Source organism: Emys orbicularis, chromosome 1 (assembly GCF_028017835.1).
Source record: "Emys orbicularis isolate rEmyOrb1 chromosome 1, rEmyOrb1.hap1, whole genome shotgun sequence".
Taxonomy (NCBI): domain Eukaryota; kingdom Metazoa; phylum Chordata; order Testudines; family Emydidae; genus Emys; species Emys orbicularis.
Window position 1 is genome coordinate 163,199,382 of NC_088683.1, and position 18,460 is coordinate 163,217,841.

The 18,460-nt window shown below is 45.2% G+C and overlaps 1 protein-coding gene across 1 annotated transcript in view; it reads left to right on the forward strand.

Annotated features, from left to right (window-relative positions):
• ZBTB20 (zinc finger and BTB domain containing 20) overlaps window positions 1-15,122 on the forward strand; it is a 624,766-nt gene extending 609,644 nt beyond the window's left edge. The window contains exons 11-12 of the mRNA XM_065407938.1: window positions 1,856-3,457; window positions 14,690-15,122. Of these exons, the coding sequence (XP_065264010.1) occupies window positions 1,856-3,457; window positions 14,690-15,108 (2,021 nt within the window). The 3' untranslated portion in view covers window positions 15,109-15,122. The remainder of the gene's footprint in view (window positions 1-1,855; window positions 3,458-14,689) is intronic.
• Window positions 15,123-18,460: the final 3,338 nt, after the last annotated feature.

Sequence of the window (18,460 nt, forward strand, 5' to 3'; positions counted from 1 at the left end):
GTCCTCGTCAGTCAGGGATAAAGCTCATGTGTCCTGGCAAAGCTTGTGAACAGAACAGATATAATTCACAGTCTCCATGATTCCACTAGTGATTTCCCAAGCATTGCTGCCATATGAGCATCACCAGTTTCATACAGAAATTAGTGCAATCCCTAATACTGGCCTGTTTCCTTCTGCAGGCATCAGGCTCCTTTAGGCAGCTTGTCCCTGTCAGAATGTCCAGTTCCTGACCTTTTTGGTCCCCTTTTATCATCAGAGAATTTAAATAACCACTTGTGTCCAATATGGTTTCTCTTTGAAGCACCAGAAGAGAGGGTGCTTAAGATAGCAGGAATGGGTAAATGAGGAGGAAAGGGCGTGAATGAGAGGGGGCTGCATTGTTCAGCAAATTGCAGTTGGTAGCATTTTGCTGCCTGTCTCTAAGATGAGAATAATAACAATGACCAATTGTTCTTTATGTTGGACTTAGAAGAACACTGGCAGGCTAAAAATCATATATTAAAAAATGTAACCATTCTTACATTTGTTATTAATATCACCTTAGATGCTGTTTATTTGCTTTACATTTTTTTCTTAAACCATAAAAATAAGCTAGTCTGATTTACTGATTTTATAGAGTCGGTTTCACTTTCAGTTTCTCATGCATGCGTACCCACAAGTGTACACATACCCCTGATTGAGAACCACTGATCTAAACGGACAAGAGAGAGGGAAGAGAAGCAATATTAAATCAAAAATAATTCTTGGGAGAGAGAGAAGTGGACTGAGAGATTAAAAAGATAGTTATTTTTTAGCCAGCTGTAAAAGCAGTGAGAGGTAAATAAGAGGACCAGTTAGATCTGTACCTGAACATTCGGGTCTTGTCCAAACTATCCAGACTTCTTGGTTAAGCCAAGTTGATGAAGTTCTCCAGAGAACAGGCATTTTGGCCAGGTTTCTTTTACTTCCCACTTCTGGTCAGGCAATAAATACCCTCAGACAGCTTTTGTCTTGGTATTGCAGCAGTCAGGGCTGGCTCCAGGCACCAGCTTAACAAGCAGGTGCTTGGGGCGGCCAAGGGAGAGGGGCGGCACCTGCGGCAATTCGGGGGCGGCAGGTCACTCACTCCCTCTAGGAGCGAAGGACCTGCCGCTGAACTGCCGCCGCCGATCGCGGCTTTTTTTTTGCTTGGGGCGGCAGAAATGCTGGAGCCGGCCCTGGCAGCAGTTCTAGTCCCAGCCGGTGTAGTGTCAGAAACCCCAAGGTGCAGTGAAAATAGGGGAGAAAGTTAATGGATCTCCTTTGATTCTTGACCGAGGGTTAGTTCACTTTTGAGTAATGAATGACCTAAACCAAAACCCTGGACACACATACAGTTGGAATTTTGGAAAGGTTTCAAATCCAAACCATGGTCCAGATTTGGATTTTGCAAATGGCTGCCACCTTTATTAAGGGCTGAACTACAATACACAGGATCTAACTATGCCCTAACTTTGGGGGTTTCAAAATCCAGATCTAGATAGAGGGCCAGAAATTTTTAAATGACAGCCTCATCATATTACCAGTGTGGTGTAAAGATCATTACTGTAAGTGAGAATCTGACCATTAGAGTCTTGTCTAGTTTTGCTTGAAGATTCAAGGTGTGGGTCTCTGCTCATCCATCCCATAGAGATCCTGCTAAATCTTTTCCCTGGGGAGTTGATCGTCTCCACGCATAGAGGTGATGCTTTGTGCTCAGTGCCCCTTTATGGTACCTCTAAGATATTCCCTGCAGCGTATATCCAGTGGGCAGGTGTTTTAGCCAGCATCTCAGCTGTGGACATGCAGAGGACGAGCCCTGATCTGTCTCTCTGTTTTGTCTCATCCTTTGCTACAGGTAACATCAGTTGCAAGGGGATGACAGAGCGCATTCACAGCATCAACCTTCACAACTTCAGCAATTCTGTGCTCGAGACCCTCAACGAGCAGCGCAACCGTGGCCACTTCTGTGACGTGACGGTCCGCATCCACGGGAGCATGCTACGCGCCCACCGCTGCGTGCTGGCGGCTGGCAGCCCCTTCTTCCAGGACAAGCTGCTGCTGGGGTACAGCGACATCGAGATCCCCTCAGTGGTGTCAGTCCAGTCCGTGCAAAAGCTCATTGACTTCATGTACAGTGGGGTGCTGCGGGTCTCACAGTCAGAGGCCCTGCAGATCCTCACAGCTGCCAGCATCCTGCAGATCAAGACTGTGATTGACGAATGCACAAGGATCGTCTCGCAGAATGTGGGGGAGGTCTACCCAGTGATTCAGGACTCTGGGCAGGAGACGCCCAGGGGGACCCCCGAATCGGGCACCTCAGGGCAGAGCAGCGACACAGAGTCTGGCTACCTGCAGAGCCACTCGCAGCACAGCGTGGACAGGATCTACTCGGCTCTCTATGCCTGTTCCATGCAGAATGGCAGTGGGGAGCGCTCCTTCTACAGCGGAGCAGTGGTCAGCCACCATGAAACAGCCCTGGGGCTCCCCAGAGACCATCACATGGAAGACCCCAGCTGGATTACACGGATCCACGAGCGCTCACAGCAGATGGAGCGGTACCTCTCCACCACTCCAGAGACCACACACTGCCGCAAGCAACCACGCCCGGTCCGGATCCAGACCCTGGTGGGCAACATCCACATCAAACAGGAGATGGAGGATGACTATGACTACTATGGCCAGCAGAGGGTGCAGATCCTGGAGCGTAATGAGTCTGAGGAATGCACTGAGGACACTGACCAAGCAGAAGGCACTGAGAGTGAGCCCAAGGGGGAGAGTTTTGACTCTGGAGTCAGTTCCTCCATTGGGACTGAGCCTGATTCCATGGAGCAGCAGTTCATGGCTAACCTGGGCCGAGAGGGTCAACAGGAACCTTCCCAAGCAGAGCAAAATGAAGTCCCTGCTGAAGGCACACAGACCCAGCCGCAACACCTAGATGCCAACACTTCCTCGCCAGACAGAAGCAATGACATTGAAATGGACAGCAAAGTGCTCACTGTCAGTAACAACAGCGAAAAGGGGGCCTTGCAGCCTTCTGTCAACACAACAGTTGCCCAACCATTGCCAAGCACCCAACTCTACTTACGCCAGACAGAAACCCTCACCAGCAATCTGAGAATGCCGCTGACCCTGACCAGCAACACACAGGTCATTGGCACAGCTGGCAACACCTACCTGCCCGCCCTCTTTACCACACAGTCTGCTGGCAGTGGACCTAAACCTTTCCTTTTCAGCCTGCCCCAGCCCTTAGCTGGCCAACAGACACAGTTTGTGACAGTGACCCAGCCTGGCCTGTCAACCTTTACTGCCCAGCTGCCAGCCCCACAGCCCTTGGCCCCATCTGCGGGCCACAGCACAGCAGGTGGACAGGGTGAAAAAAAGCCTTACGAGTGCACTCTCTGCAACAAGACTTTCACCGCCAAACAGAACTATGTCAAGCACATGTTTGTACACACAGGTGAGTGCATGGCCACTTGGCTTATATGTGAGCCCAGGGACAGGCCTTTACAAATATGCAGTTGATTTTGACAGGTATTCCATTTCCCAGCGTGCCAGTCCCTAACGCAGACGTGAGACAGTCTTCAGATCCTTAGAGGATTCCAGTTATCTCTGGGCACTGTTACTGCCGTGATGAGAATATAACTAGTGTTCACCACAACATGGGAAGGGAAAACACTGGGTGCCTGATCCATCAGCCTTTACTCACATGAGGAGTCCTATTGAAGTCAGTGAATGAGTAAGGGCCTCAGGACAGGCTCCTGGTTAATAGGGATCTAAGGGTGTCAAGGATACAGGGAAGGAAACTCTTCCTATATACAATGAAATGTGTCTTAGGTGACTATCCAAGGAAATAATTAACACATGTCGCCTAGCACAAGTTGACCTTTGATTAAAGGACAAACAAAATGTTATTGGAAACAACATGAGGAATCTTTAACTGAGAGCCATTAAAGATAGAATTTGTCTGTTGGAGAAGGGGTCATTAGTATTGTTCACTGCTATGTGCGTCTGTGTGCATGGAATACTTGGTGGTGGTGTGACGTTCAGTTGGTTGCATTACTCATGAGTGATGAAGCCAAGTCTGAGTTATGCAGGTCAGCCTAAACAAGTGCCAAGACAACCTTGTAAAAATGACCTACAACAGCTTTCCTATACATCCAAAATGTATCTACATTAAAGGCTGGTGTCTTGGGACCTTCTAGGGTTAGAAGTAAAAGATTTGTGTCCCACTGGGAAACTGGGAATCTATACTTCCCATTGGGATAAAGCTCCCTTTTCTAGCCTTGTAGAGTCTTGAGACTTTGAAACAATGACATTTATTGTATGGAAAAGCTGTCCTTGGTTCAGGACTGAATCCCGGCTATCAGGCAGTTATAATTCTGGGAGGAAATTCCACATTTGGAAGGAGAAGGAAGAAATATTTACCTAGCTGTGTGAGCACTGAAATATTAGAATAATATGGATGGGGTGGGAAATGGGCAGGAGAGGCAGTCACAAGAGAGAGAGAAATGTGTCTCATGCCTCTCCAATTTCTCACATAGATATCACTTCCACACACCTGGCATATATGTATATATAAAATAGCGTGTACATATTTTTATTTATATTTATATATAAATAGCACTTAGATGCTATTGTGAAGCATGCTCTAAAACATCTAAGATATACATTATTGGTTATATATTATATATTATATTGCTTTATAAATCATATATAAAAGTCCTGTGGCATTGATATATACTCTTGCTCTATAAACAGTAATTGTTACAGAAGCAATAAGGACTTCTGCCTTGTAAAACCTTATAGGAGATGGTTATGCAGGCTGCTTTAGGTAAATCACATGATCAGCATTGAGGAAATCTTTCATGCAAATGCATAGAAAGCAGTTTTAAAAATCATCCGGCTGAATTAGAGCCCCTTCCCTGATCCACTCACATACACTATAGAATCACTTAAGGGTCACCCAGGGATGGACTGCAGGGAGCTGTTATGTATATAAGTATTGTGGCGTTCAGGGTTGACACAGCAAAACTGGCATAGCATCCCCTTGCCAGCCTTCTCTACATGCAGCACTTGTGTCTCAGGATATCTTGCCATCACCAGCTGATACCTACAGTAGTTAATTGGCAAAACATTAGACTAGTGGTTGAGAAATAGCCAGGATCAACCATAGAAATGCACCCAGGTGAACCAATTCAACATGAGATTCACCTTGCTTGTCCCAAATGGAGCATTTCCGTATACTTCTCACTTCCTCTCATTTCTAGGCCAAATATAAAGCAAATCAATGGTGAAGCAGTCCTGAATCCAAAGGGTACCAAGTGTGGCCGTATCTCAGCTCCCTCTTTCCAGTCATGGATATGTAGCTAAAGCCTCTGCATTGGTGGCATTGCCTAACGCAAAAAAAATGGAAAATCAAGTCACAGAGTTTCATCCCAATTCCCAGAGCTAGAATGGCTCTTCTATGAAAGATCCATTTGGGTTAGCTGTTCCAGTAGCTAAGAATATATCCTGCAGGTTGTAATAGGAGCTTCAAGACAGCAGAAGGATAGCACATGTGGAGTAGTTAAGGAAACATACAGGGCCCTGCCTAAATATTTGACCTAGAGCTGCCACTGACTCTAGATGTTCTCAGTCCTGAGTCAGCAAAGATTCTCTTTGTGTGGATTAGAGAATTCAAAATTCATATACTTTCAGTGACAAGTGTTTCAGTGGGCGAAGAGGCAAAGGGGAAATCTTAACATATTTCCCAAGTGACTTGCATTTCCATTTGGGAGCTAACTGACATCTGGGATACTCTTGAAAACCAGTACATGGGTGAGCAGATTCCAGGCACACCTGAAAGGAATCTTTAAGAGTACTGTGCAAATTTGACTAGGTCCTGGGCCAAACAGCAGAGGCCAGGGGAGTAGAAGACCAACTGTGTCCACTGCTTGGGTGGCTGGAGGAGTGGCTTCATTGTCAGAGTGCTCAGACCTGTGAAAAGAATCCCAGAGAAGAAGCTCTAGAAGGGCATCAGAGCAGCAGGGAACAAGTGGGGAACCATAAAATGCACAGGCTGTGGATTGGACTTGCTATATGAAATGCAATCCCAAGACTCTTAGGAGACTTTGAGCCCAAATGAGAATTCAAAGACCTGGAGTCTATAAAATATCTGCCCAGCTTCCATGCTTCCAAAAACTAAATGTTGGTGGGGTTTGCATACAACAAAGGTGCTGTAGTACACACATACATGTATGCATGCCTCATTCCCACACATATAGGATCAATACTCTGTCTCATGTAGACTGGCATTAACCTATCCAACAGTGCAATTATTTAACTAAGATGTGCAGTATTATGAAATTAAAGCTCTAGAAAACCTTCCTTACACATTTTAAAGCCTCACTGCCTTTTCCTTCATGTCATGGTTTGATAATTTTTGGTCAGTATTTCCTGCCACTCTCCTTAGTGAGATTCAGATATGGGAGAAAGACCCAAAATGGGGAACACATGCATTTTAGAAGTGCACATGGCTAAAACTGATATGGGATTCGTGTCCTGAAAAGTAATGTTTCCTGTAACCTTAGTTTCTTCTTCGAGTGCTTGTACATTTCCATTCCGATGTAAGTATTTGCCCGCCCCAAACACAGTTGCTGGAATTTTTCCCCCTAGTGTGGTATCCATCAGGTCAGCTCTGGTGCCTCCTGGTGCTGCGCACTCCTAGAGCCAGAATAAAGAGCCCTGCTGACCTTTCACCCCCTCAGTTCCTTCTTACCGCCCATGACGGTTGCTGGGACTCCTCTGGTTGCTTCAGCAAACTTCCCAGTGGTTTTTCACTATCTTTCTAGTGTAAATAGTTAATCAGTTGTTTGTAGTTAGTCAGTTTTTAGTTATATAAGGGTACGTCTTCACTACCCGCCGGATCGGCGGGTAATAATCGATCTATCGGGGATCGATTTATCGCGTCTCGTCTAGATGCGATAAATCGATCCCCGAACGCGCTCCCCGTAGACTCCGGAACTCCACCAGAGCGAGAGGCGGAAGCGGAGTCGATCCCGCGCCGTGAGGATGCGAGGTAAGTCGATCTAAGATACGTCAACTTCAGCTACACTATTCTCGTAGCTGAAGTTGCATATCTTAGATCAATCCCTCCCCCTCAGTGTAGACCAGCCCAGTCCACACTGCCCTGGTCGCATCACTGAGACTCCTCATCATCGTAGTGGGGAATGGGGTCGTTCTCCTCTTGCCCTCACAGCCGCCCACGCTATTCCCTGAGGCACTCGTACTCCTCTATGGCCCCAAACGCAGGGGTGCCAACAAGTGCATGGCCCTTCTGAAATCTATGGGGGCCAGTGCCCATGCAGTGGCCCTTCTGGAATCCATGGGAGTTCCCCCCAGCCCAGGGGTCTCTCTCAGGATGCTCCTACTTGGTGGCCTCTGAGAGCAGAGCACCGCCAGTGCCTTTCCAGGAGACTCCTGATCTGAACTCCGGTACTGAGCCCAGTACCGAACTTCAAGAGGAGGCCCCATGGGTCTGCAGCAAAATGGAAGGAGGGGTGGAGGCTCCCTAGCCGGTGGTGGCTTCCTCATTCTCCTCCCCAGATGAGGCTGTGGTGACAGCTGGTGTGTCTCCTCCCCAGGATAACCACAAAGCTCCCCAAGTGGCCTCAAAGCGAGTGGCCTCAAATCTGGGCATCCAGGCAGATGGCAGTGGGCCACTCAATGAAGCTATCATGGACCCAGTTAAGGTGTTCTGGTAGACCCTCACTTCCCTTCCTCCCATGGCAAAGTGTACGAAGTGGCGTTATTGATTGCCAGAGGAGGGTTATGAGTTCTTACACTCACACCTCCCTCCAGGATCCCTGGTAATGTCAACTGCTAATGAAAGAGATTGCCATGGGCAGTCGGGAGCAATGCCTAAAGCGAAGGACCCCAAAAAACTAGACTTGTTTGGCAGAAAGGTGTATACTATGGGAGGGCTGCAACTTCGCATAGCAAACCAGCAGACACTACTGGGCTGGTATGACTTTAATATGTGTGATGCCATGCAAAAGTTTAAAGACTGGCTGCCTCAAGAAGCCAGACAGGAGTTCTCTTCGGTGGTCAATGAAGGAAAAACAGTAGCGAGGGCCTCCTTACTGGCAGCCGTGGACGTGTCTGACTCTGCGGCCAGATCCATGGCCTTAGCTGTAATCGTGTATAGGAGCTCATGGTTGCAGTCGTCTGGGTTTCCTCAGAAGGTTCAGCAAACCCTCAGAATCTCCCCTTTGAAGAATCTTGCTCTTCTCGGAGCAAACTTGATGCTAAACTCCTAAGGATTCCAGGGCAACCTTGACGTCCCTGGTGTTGTATACCCCAGCAGCTTCTAGGAAACATTACAGGCCCCAGCAGGCTGGCCAGTACTTTGCCCCATCAGCCCAGGAGGACCCACAGAGAAGAAAGAACAGGGGGGTTAGGCATAGGCCTCCTCCGCCAGCTTTCACCTCGGGTCCAATGCAAACTGCCCCCAGGCACTCAGGGAGCTCAAAGCGCTCCTTTTGTCAGGATGCTCGAGGTCGACATCCCAGTCCCCGTGATACTGGATCCAGTTACCCCTCTGTTTTTGGACTGCCTCTCCCATTTCTTCAGTGCCTGGGCCTGCATCACTTTGGACCGCTGGTGTTGAGCTCGGAAGTGGGATACACCCTCCAGTTTGTGTATACCTCACCTTCCCACCCTCCCTCCCTATCTCTCTTCGGGAACCCTTCTCACAAGCAACTATTAATACAAGAAGTCCAGTCTCTCCTTTGGGTGGGAGCCATAGAAAAGGTTCCACAAAACTTGAGAAGAAAGGGATTCTACTCACATTATTTCCTGATTCTGAAAGCCAAGGGTGGTCTCAGACCTATTCTAGACCTGTGCCGCCTCTACCACTACCTCAAGAACTTAAAGTTCTGCCTGGTCTCCCTGGCTTCCATCATTCCCTCTCTGAATCCAGGGGATTGGTATGCCACCCTCGATTTAAAAGATGAATGTGTTCACATATCAATTTTCCAAGGCCATAGAAGATTCCTCAGATTCATCATAAACCAGGTATGTTACAGTTCGCTTTGCTTCCATTCAGCCTGTGAGTCTGCCCCGTGAGTCTTCACCAAATGCAAAGTACACGTCTTCCTGTATCTCAATGACTGGCTTGTCAAAGGCCAGTCCAGGACTCAGATGGAATCCAATATCCGCTTCATCCAATCGTCCTTCCAGGCCCTAGGCCTGCTAATAAGCACACAAAAGTCCACTCTCATCCTGGTTTAGAGGATAGAGTTCATTGGGGCAGTTCTCGATTCCATTCAGGCCAGAGCCTTGCTCCCAGGAGACCAGTTTTGGGAGATCATGACCCTGAGAAGGTCCCTCAAGGCCCATCCGGTTATGACAACACAGAGTTGTCTGAGTCTCCTGGGCCACATGGCATCACATATCATGCAACACACAAGGCTGCGTCTCAGATCTCTTTAAGTGTGTCTGGCCATGGTTTATTCACCTGCCCATCACCATCTGGACTCAGTTCTCATCATACCTTCTTAAGTCCTCATCTCCCTGGAGCGGAGGCTGGACCACTGCATGGTCTGTATGGGTGTACCCTTTTTGCGGCCCAACCTTCAATGTCTTTGATCTCAGATGCATCATCGTGGGCTGGGGAGCCCACTTGGGGTCCCTCAGGACTCAGGGTCTCTGGTCCTCAGAAAAGATCTCTCTCCATATCAACATCAGAGACCTCAGGGTGGTCCGCCTACCCTGCCAGGCATTCCTACCTCACATTGTAAACAAGGTCATTTTGGTTCTCACAGACAACATGATAGCTATGTTCTACCTCAACAGGCAAGGTGGAGCATGCTCTTCCCCTCTGTGTCAGGAAGCAATTAATCTGTGGGAGTTCTGCATAGCACGTTCAATCCATCTCAAGGCTTCTCACCTCCTGGGAGCACAGAACCAGCTGGTGAATTGCCTCACCAGGTCCTTCTCTGCTCACCATGAACGGTCCCTTTGGCCGGACATTGCAAGGATCATTTTCCAACAGTGGGGAATTCCCCCATTAGACCTACCCGGATCAACAAGAAATACCACCAGTTCAGCTCCCTGCAAGGCCACAGCCTGGGGTCTCTCATGGACAGTTTCCTGCTACCGTGGACAGATCACCTGTATTACACCTTTCATCTTATCCCACTAGTGCAAGAGGTTCTGATGAAGGTCATTCTCATAGCCCCAGCATGGCCAAGGAAACATTGGTTTGCTACTTTGTTAGGCCTCTCGGCAGAGGCCCCACTCCTGCTTCCTTTGTATCTGGATCTGATCTCCTGAGACCACAGTTGGCTACTCCATACAAACCTCAGCTTCCTCCATCTGATGACCTGGAAGTTCTATGGCTGAATCCAGAGGAGCAGGCATGCTTGGAGCAGATCTGTAAGGTCCTGCTAGGCAGTAGGAAGCCCTCCACCAGGACCACTTACTTTGCAATTCTCCATCCAGTCTTCCCAACATGGAGTTCTGCCCTTGTGTTCCTCTTTGCAGCTTATTTTGGAGTACCTATTACATCTGAAACAACAAAATTTGGCTATTTCTTCAGTCAAGGTCCACCTCACAGTGATTTCGGCCTTCCATCCCCCAGGCAACAAGAAGTCTGTCTTCTCGCATGAGATGGTTATCCTTTTCCTTGAAGGCCTAGAGAGGTTGTACCCCAGGTTAGGGATCCCATTTCTTCCTGGGACCTAAACCTCGTCTAATCAAGGCTTACGGGTCCCCCATTTGAGCCCCTGGCAACGTGCTCATTAGTTCACCTCTCCTGGAAAGTAGCCTTTTTAGTGGCCATCACCTCGGCCAGATGGATTTTGGAGATTCGTGCCCTCATGTCGGAGCCCTGGTATATGATTTTCTTTAAGAATAAGGTGCAGCTGCATCCGCACCCGGCTTTCCTCCTGAAAGTGGTTTTGCAATTTCACTCCAGTCAAGCAATCTTCCTACTGTGTCCTTCACAAAACTGCATTCAAACAGGGAGGAGCAACCTCTACACTCTTTAGATGTTAGACTGGCCCTGGCGTTCTATCTACAAAGGACCAAGCCGTTCCATAGATCTGCTCAGCTATTCATAGCAGTAGAGGATTCTCAACTCACTGTGCCATCACCCAGCAGGCCAGAGACAATGCCAGCTTTGACCAAGCAGTATTGCAGTCAGCATATTAATGAACTCCGAATCCACCTCTTATGCAACTGCTTGGGAGTCACCTACATTGGAATGGACATGTGCAAGCACTTGAAGAAGAAAAAATGGTTGCTAACCTTTCTGTAACTGTTGTTCTTTGAGATGCGTTGCACATATCCATTCCAAGACGTGCCCCCATTCCTCTCTAGTCAGAGTCAGCTGGTAAAGAAGGAATTGAGGGGGCACAGGGTCAAAAGGGACCTTTATACCGGTGCTGTGTGAATGCGGCACCAGGGGGCACGAGAGCCGACCCGATGGACACCACTAGGGGGAAAAATTCTAGCAACTGTGCTTGGGGCGTGCACACACCTACACTGGAATGGACATGTGCAACACATCTCAAAGAACAAGAGTTACAGAAAGGTTAGTAACCATTTTTTCATGGCTCTGCTTGTTTTGATGCAAATAATTCTCAGTAAGAAAACGTGACAGAAGGATTGTTTGGTAAGGAAATAAATTTGCATCTGAAAAAATATTGATTTATTTGTGAGATTCCTAGGAGAGAAGACCCCACACAAAGATTTTGAAGCAAATGACGGGGTAAATACCATATCACAATATATATGAGGATATAATAATGCAAACAGTAGCAAACATGGAGGAAGGGCAGGAGAATACATTTTCCTGGCTAGGAAACTATTGACCATCTGAAGCCAGGGAACAGGAGTTCAGAAGGATATGAAATGGGGAATTTCCTGGTTGACACAGATAAACTATTGAACGTGTGGAGTACGCATTGTAATGGGTTGGCTTCTGCTCCCATTGAAATCAATAGGCAAAACACTTATTTGCTTCAATGGGAGCAAGATTGGTTCTGAAGAGGTATAGGTCAGATGAGCTGATTAATCTAGTTACAGGCACAGTTAGATAATCCCATCTATGCAGCAAATTCACCATGCTAAAGCCCCATTACAGCCTGGCAGTTGTGTTACAGATGTGCTTAGAAACAGAGTCGAAGTGCTGGAAACCCACATGTTTAGGAATCGTGTTTACCATGTTTTGCATTGAATCAATCACACTACCTGCTATTACCTTTTTAAAACCTCAGTAAAAACCTATAGTGGAGAAGAGGTCCTTAGTTTTGTATATTTGTACCATCCAGACTAATGCACTTGCATTGAGGAGGTAGTAAAATGGGGGAAGTGCAAATGGAGGGATATCAACAGGCTTCTGCTTCGTTTGCTCAGAAAGCTCAATCGCACAATGTAGGTGGTCATCACACCCAGCAGTTCTCTTTCGACCAATCTCATCAAAGACCTTTGGGATCAAAACCCTCGCTGTTTGCCGTAACAGATGGGAAGGAAGCTCTCCCTTCAGCCGCGTTTATGTATGCAGATTATTGAAAACCTGTGACCGTGATGACTGGCAAGGGTTGCTAAACCTTTTGCTTAAATCCTAGATGAAAGAATTGGTTATTTGGAGAGGCAGAGATGAGAACAAGTGGTGTAAATTTGTACCACATTGGCGTACACGGGGAGAGAGGAAGTGCTTTTGCCAATAATTTTGCAAGCTATGGGACAGATTCACCACTGGTTTAAGGAAGTGCAATGCCTGAAGACAATGGAGTTGCACCCACTTACACTAGCCACTGATTTGGCCCCACGCATTCCCTGTCTATTCAACTGCAAAGTAGCTGGAGAGGAATAAAGGCTCATAATAAAAGTATAAACCCTTCCCAGCCCAGTCCGAATTAAATGATCTTTTCTGACACAGAGTTTGAGCCGTATACTGTAATCTCACAGCACAAGAAAGCAATTAAATGTTGCCAATGACATGTCCTTTTCTCTGCACATTGATATGAGACTACGCCATATTAGAGTTTAAAGTAGCCAACACATATACTTTAAGAGAAAGCGGAAATGTCTCTTCAAAAAAGTGAAGCATCTCCAGGGGCTAGGAAATTGGTGAGTGACCAATGGGCAAAAAAAAAAAAAAAGTGCCATTACAATCTTTTTAAATGAAATGTTAGAATCCCTCTCAGTGGCAATAAGTTCTTGGGATGATGAATTAAAACACTTGAATGCCCCAAATATGATTTAAGAAATAAAGTTAAGGAGTTATGGTTTTTGGTGTGGCATTTAGGGATTTAGATGAATGCTAAAATGTGGAGTGAATATCATGAAAACATTGCCTGACAGTACAGTATATGAGGCTGGGAATTGTCTCCCAAAGTAAGGGGTGGAACATCACGTGGGACAATTGAACCTAATCTGGACAAATCTATCACATATACTGGACTAAATGATGCCATCAGTTGCACCCTTCTGGTCACTGGGTTGCCTGGATCAAACTGAGGGCAGACTTAGACCCGCTGTAGGGAACGATCTTAGATTGGCTGTGGGCGGAGAATTCACTGTGATAGAGGGCCACATCCCTAATTCCCATGATTTTTGGTGTTCGATTGAAATGGCAGTCACACAGTTTAATTCTCGTGACTGTCATGCTGGAGATGTAGCCATTGTATGCACTTTTGCTTTGTGCAGCTGGCTCATGAATTTTTGTGTGTTCAAATAGCCTTTGTAGTTATTCTTGCAAATTGTTTAGCTGCCAAGTTTGACCAGAACAAGGAGCAACAAATGTAAACCTCTCTTATGAAATAATAATCCTTTGCCCTTCTCTAGCACCTTCCATCTGAGAATCTCAAAGCACTTTACAAACATTCATGTATTAAGGGTCACAGCTCCCATGCGAGGTGGGTCAGAATCATTATCCCCATCCAATATTTACAGGTGGAGAAACCAAGGCCCGGAGAGATGAAGTGATTTGACCAAGGCCAGCCAGGAGGTGAGCGCTAGAAAACAAGAATGAAACACATTTTCTAGTTCCCAGCCCTGTACTCAGAGAGCAACTGTAGCTGAGTGGTTAGAACATGTATCTGGGAGCAAGGGAGAGTTGCGTTCTCTTCCCGACTCTTCCAGCGACTTGCTGTGTGACCTTGGACAAGTCATTAAGGTCCAGATTTTAAAAGGTATTTAGGCATTACTGTGCTCAGTGATGCAACGCCAAACAGATTTAAGAGCCTGCATCTCATTTCAAAAGGGAGTTAGGCGCACTTAGGAGCCAAAATCCCATTGACAGTTGATGGAATTTAGATGCCTACATTCCCAACTCACTTCTAAAAATGAGATATAGTCTTCTGAGTCAGTTAGACTTTGCAATGCTGAGCACAGCAATGCCTAAATACCTTTAAAAATCTGGGCTGAATCTCTTTCACCCTCTGTTTAATTGGGGATAATGATCGTCCCCTTTGTAAAGCATTTTGAGATCTATGGATGAAAAGTATTGTTTATGTCCCAAGTTTTGTATTATTATTAACAAAACCATTCTTCCTCCCCCAGATCATGTCTCCAGAGATTCCAGAAAGACCTGGAACTAGCCTATTCCAGAGAGCCTCACTGAACTGAGCTTAATTTGTTAAAAAAAATTTTTTTGCCTGTTTATTTGTTTATGTTTCTCTCTCTCTCTGGTACTGGGCAGGTGAGAAGCCCCACCAGTGCAGCATCTGTTGGCGCTCCTTCTCCTTAAAGGATTACCTAATCAAACACATGGTGACGCACACCGGCGTGAGGGCCTACCAGTGCAGCATCTGCAACAAGCGCTTCACCCAGAAGAGCTCCCTCAACGTGCACATGCGCCTCCACCGTGGGGAGAAGTCCTACGAGTGCTACATCTGCAAGAAGAAGTTCTCCCACAAGACCCTTCTGGAGAGGCATGTGGCTCTGCACAGTGCCACTAATGGCACGACCGGCGCAGCAGGCACCGGCAACAGGGCTGTCCCTGCCGGGGTGGTGGCCTGCACGGAGGGGACCACGTACGTCTGCTCTGTCTGTCCAGCTAAGTTTGACCAAATCGAGCATTTCAACGACCACATGAGGATGCATGTGTCAGACGGATAAGTAGAATCTCTGTCTCTTTGTTATGAACAAAAAAAATAGAAACAACAACAAAAAAGCTATGGCACTAGAATTTAAGAAATGTTTTTGTTTCCTTTTTACCTTTTTCTTTCTTCCTTTTTTTCTTTATTTTTAGTTTCGTTGTTTTTGTACTACATGAAGAACTGTTTTTTGCCTGCTGGTACATTACATTTCCGGAGGCTGGGTGAATAATAGTTTTCCCGACCTCCCTTGGATGGTGGCCTTAAGGCCAGGTAGTGCTTCAGGAGCTCCACTGGTTGGATCTCTAGCTACTGGCCTCTAAATACAACCCTTCTTTACTACAAAAAAAACAAACAAAAAAATAACAAAAAAAAATTAAAAAATCTTTTTTTTTCTCACTTGTGAAGAGCACTACAAAAAAACAAAACAAGAGTATATTACGAAATCTACAAGGCCTACTGTCGTTTTAAGTACACCGCTTGCAGTGTTTCAATGGACTTAATTCACAATTCTGACCGCTCTCGGACTTCACAGTATCCAGTTAGAACTGTGGAATAGATCACTTCTGGTTGAACAGCAACCAGTCGCAACAAGGCCCTGCTGGTTTCCACCATTTGTCTGCTTTATCTTTCTCTCTCGCTCTCACACACACACACACACACACACTCTCACACTCTCACTCTAAAAGGGCTGAGGAGAGGGCAAGGGAGTTTGGGTTGGATGGTGCGGCATCCCTTCAGGATCAGGAATAAGAATCACAGCTTCTTCTCCTGGATTCTGCTCCATCCCATGCTCTTAAGCTCACCCGCCCATCCCACTTTCCCCTCACCACCAACACCACCTTTCAGCAGACACCAGGAAGATTCAGACAACAAGCAACGGTGGCTTTCTTTTGTAATTTATTCAGTGTCTTCGCTGAGCCTAGAGCCTCAGCACAATCAAGAGGGACTTTCACAGAAGGCAAAGAGAAACGCAGAGGAAAAACAAATATAGAGGTTTGCAACCTGCGAATCGAGGTACAAGAGAAGGATTAGTTCCCACAAGCTTTGCAAAAAAAAAAAAAAAGTTGCATCAGGATTTATTCTTGTGAAAGAAAGAGGAATAGAGGGAGGGTGGGAGGGGATAATTAAAAAAAATAAGAGTTCTTGGGACTTTTTTAATTGAAAATTTTATAGAGGGGCAAAAGTGACATTTACCAGATAGAATGCTGATTTTTTTAAATATATTTACAACAGTATTTGTGTAAAAAAAACAAACAAAAAAAGTGAGATTGTTAAAAGTAATTTTTCTTTGTTTTCTTTTTTGTTTTGCGTACACTGCCACTAATATCTTCTCTTTTATTATATATATACATATATATATGTGTGTGTGTGTGTGTGTATATATATATATATGTATATATATAAACTTTTAAATTGAGACTGTTAAGGTTAGCTAACCTGCTTCCAGATAGAGGGAGGGTGGGGGGAGTGATCCTGATTTTTGTTTTAAAAAGAGGAAGGATATTTCTTCATTTTCTATTCTAGTATTATTGTCTTTTTCCTTTGTTTTTTATTGTTTTGAGAATTACCTGGGTCTGTGAGGGCACTGTGAGGTCATCTACTATAGTCTGTCCATCCTGCAATGGCATTTGAACTGCTACTTTGTTTGGATATTTGGTTCTCTTTTGGCTCTTATCAAGGTCCTGTTGTTTATTTTTTGGTGTTCCATCTTGGATTTTGTTCCTGTTGAAGGGAGGTTCATTGTGAGAAGCAGGTTTTCTAGCAATGTTCATTTTGCCTCTGGAATGATAGAATTTATAGTCAAAAAGTATGTAAGATCCGGAGGTTAGGATTTCCCTTCCTTGTGGTCACTGGAGAAGAGTTAATCTGCTGTATTGCTGTCACCCTTCCATCTTGCTCACTACGGATCTTCCATAGCTGTGTGGAAAACTGATCTCCCATTAATTTGTATTGATGCCAAAATAACTTTCTTTCCAAACAATTTCTAATAATCTGCCCTTCCCTCTCATTTGCAAAAATGTCAAATCAAAGGACATGTCTTGCATTCTTTGTGCACCCAAAACTGTGCAAGGAATGCAGGATCAGCATTTAAGATTCCTGATCAGCATATATGTCAGTGTCTTTATTTTGTTCTGTTGTCTCTCATCTGGCGTTCTCCCTTACCTCCCTCCATGAAGACCTTTGTGAGAATTCCCCCAAGGCAAACTCTCAAAGTACTTGGGTTCTTAATTCAGCTGGAACAGTGTCTGACACTATCTTTGTATTGTTTGAAATCCTTATCTAGGATTAGCACCTGCTGCACTCTAGACTTTATATTTTAGGCAGAGAAGAAGCACCTAACAATAATATGCAAAAAAAGAAAGAAAGAAAAAGAAAGAAAGAAAAGAAAAATTATTTCTTTAGATTTTAAATGGGTCTGTATTTAAATTAAACTTTCTTAGGTTTACAAAACTTTGCTTGTAAAATCTGAAAATTTCCAAGTCATTCTTTCCAGACAACTTTCTAAAAATTGAATCAGTAGATTTTCTCACTAAATGCTGAGTATTTCTTAAGCCTACAACTTCTATTTCAGATGTCTGTAATTTAGCACGGGTGACTTAGTTGCTGTGGGTCAGGTGTATACGATTACTGACTTAAGGGGATACTGTCAGATACTTTAGGCTCACATTTTTGTATAACATACCCTCAAGATCCTAAATATGAAAGGCATGATTCTTAATTACAATAAGATGGTGTAAAGGGACTTCAGAGCAGGCTTAAATATAAATAAGAACCAGGCCCTATTTTTTTTAATTTACATTTTTCTGTTACCAGTTGTTTTTAAAAGTGACATATTTGTATCATTCTCCAATATTTTGACTTGGCTATGAAAGGAATGCAAGTTAATTAGCAAATATTATTCTCACATCTATGTTGATAATATTGATGCTGTCATGATGAACCAGGAAGTGAAAGAGAGAGAGCCTATGGTACAAAGAGCAAAAGTTAATGTCTGCCAAATAAAGAACCCACTAAATCTGTACAGGAAAAAATGTTCTAACGACAATGGGGGGAGAAAACTATACAAAAGTATTTGACGGTGTCCCTTGGAAGTGAAATGAAATGAAATGATCGGACACAGTTTTGTCTCATGAAAGTTTTCCCACACCTTTATAGTTGTAGCCTGCCCATTCACCAGCTGAGGCCTGGAGAAAAGCTGTTTAATTTGCCATTGAGACATTTGTGAAGAAGCCAAGACATTGGATAGTTGCAATGTGAGTCTGATGTCAAAGGAGATACACCAGAGCGCATGAGATCAGGATTTACATCCTCAGAATGTTGAATTTAGACAGAACAATCCTGTTCAGATTAGACAGCTTCAATTTTCAACC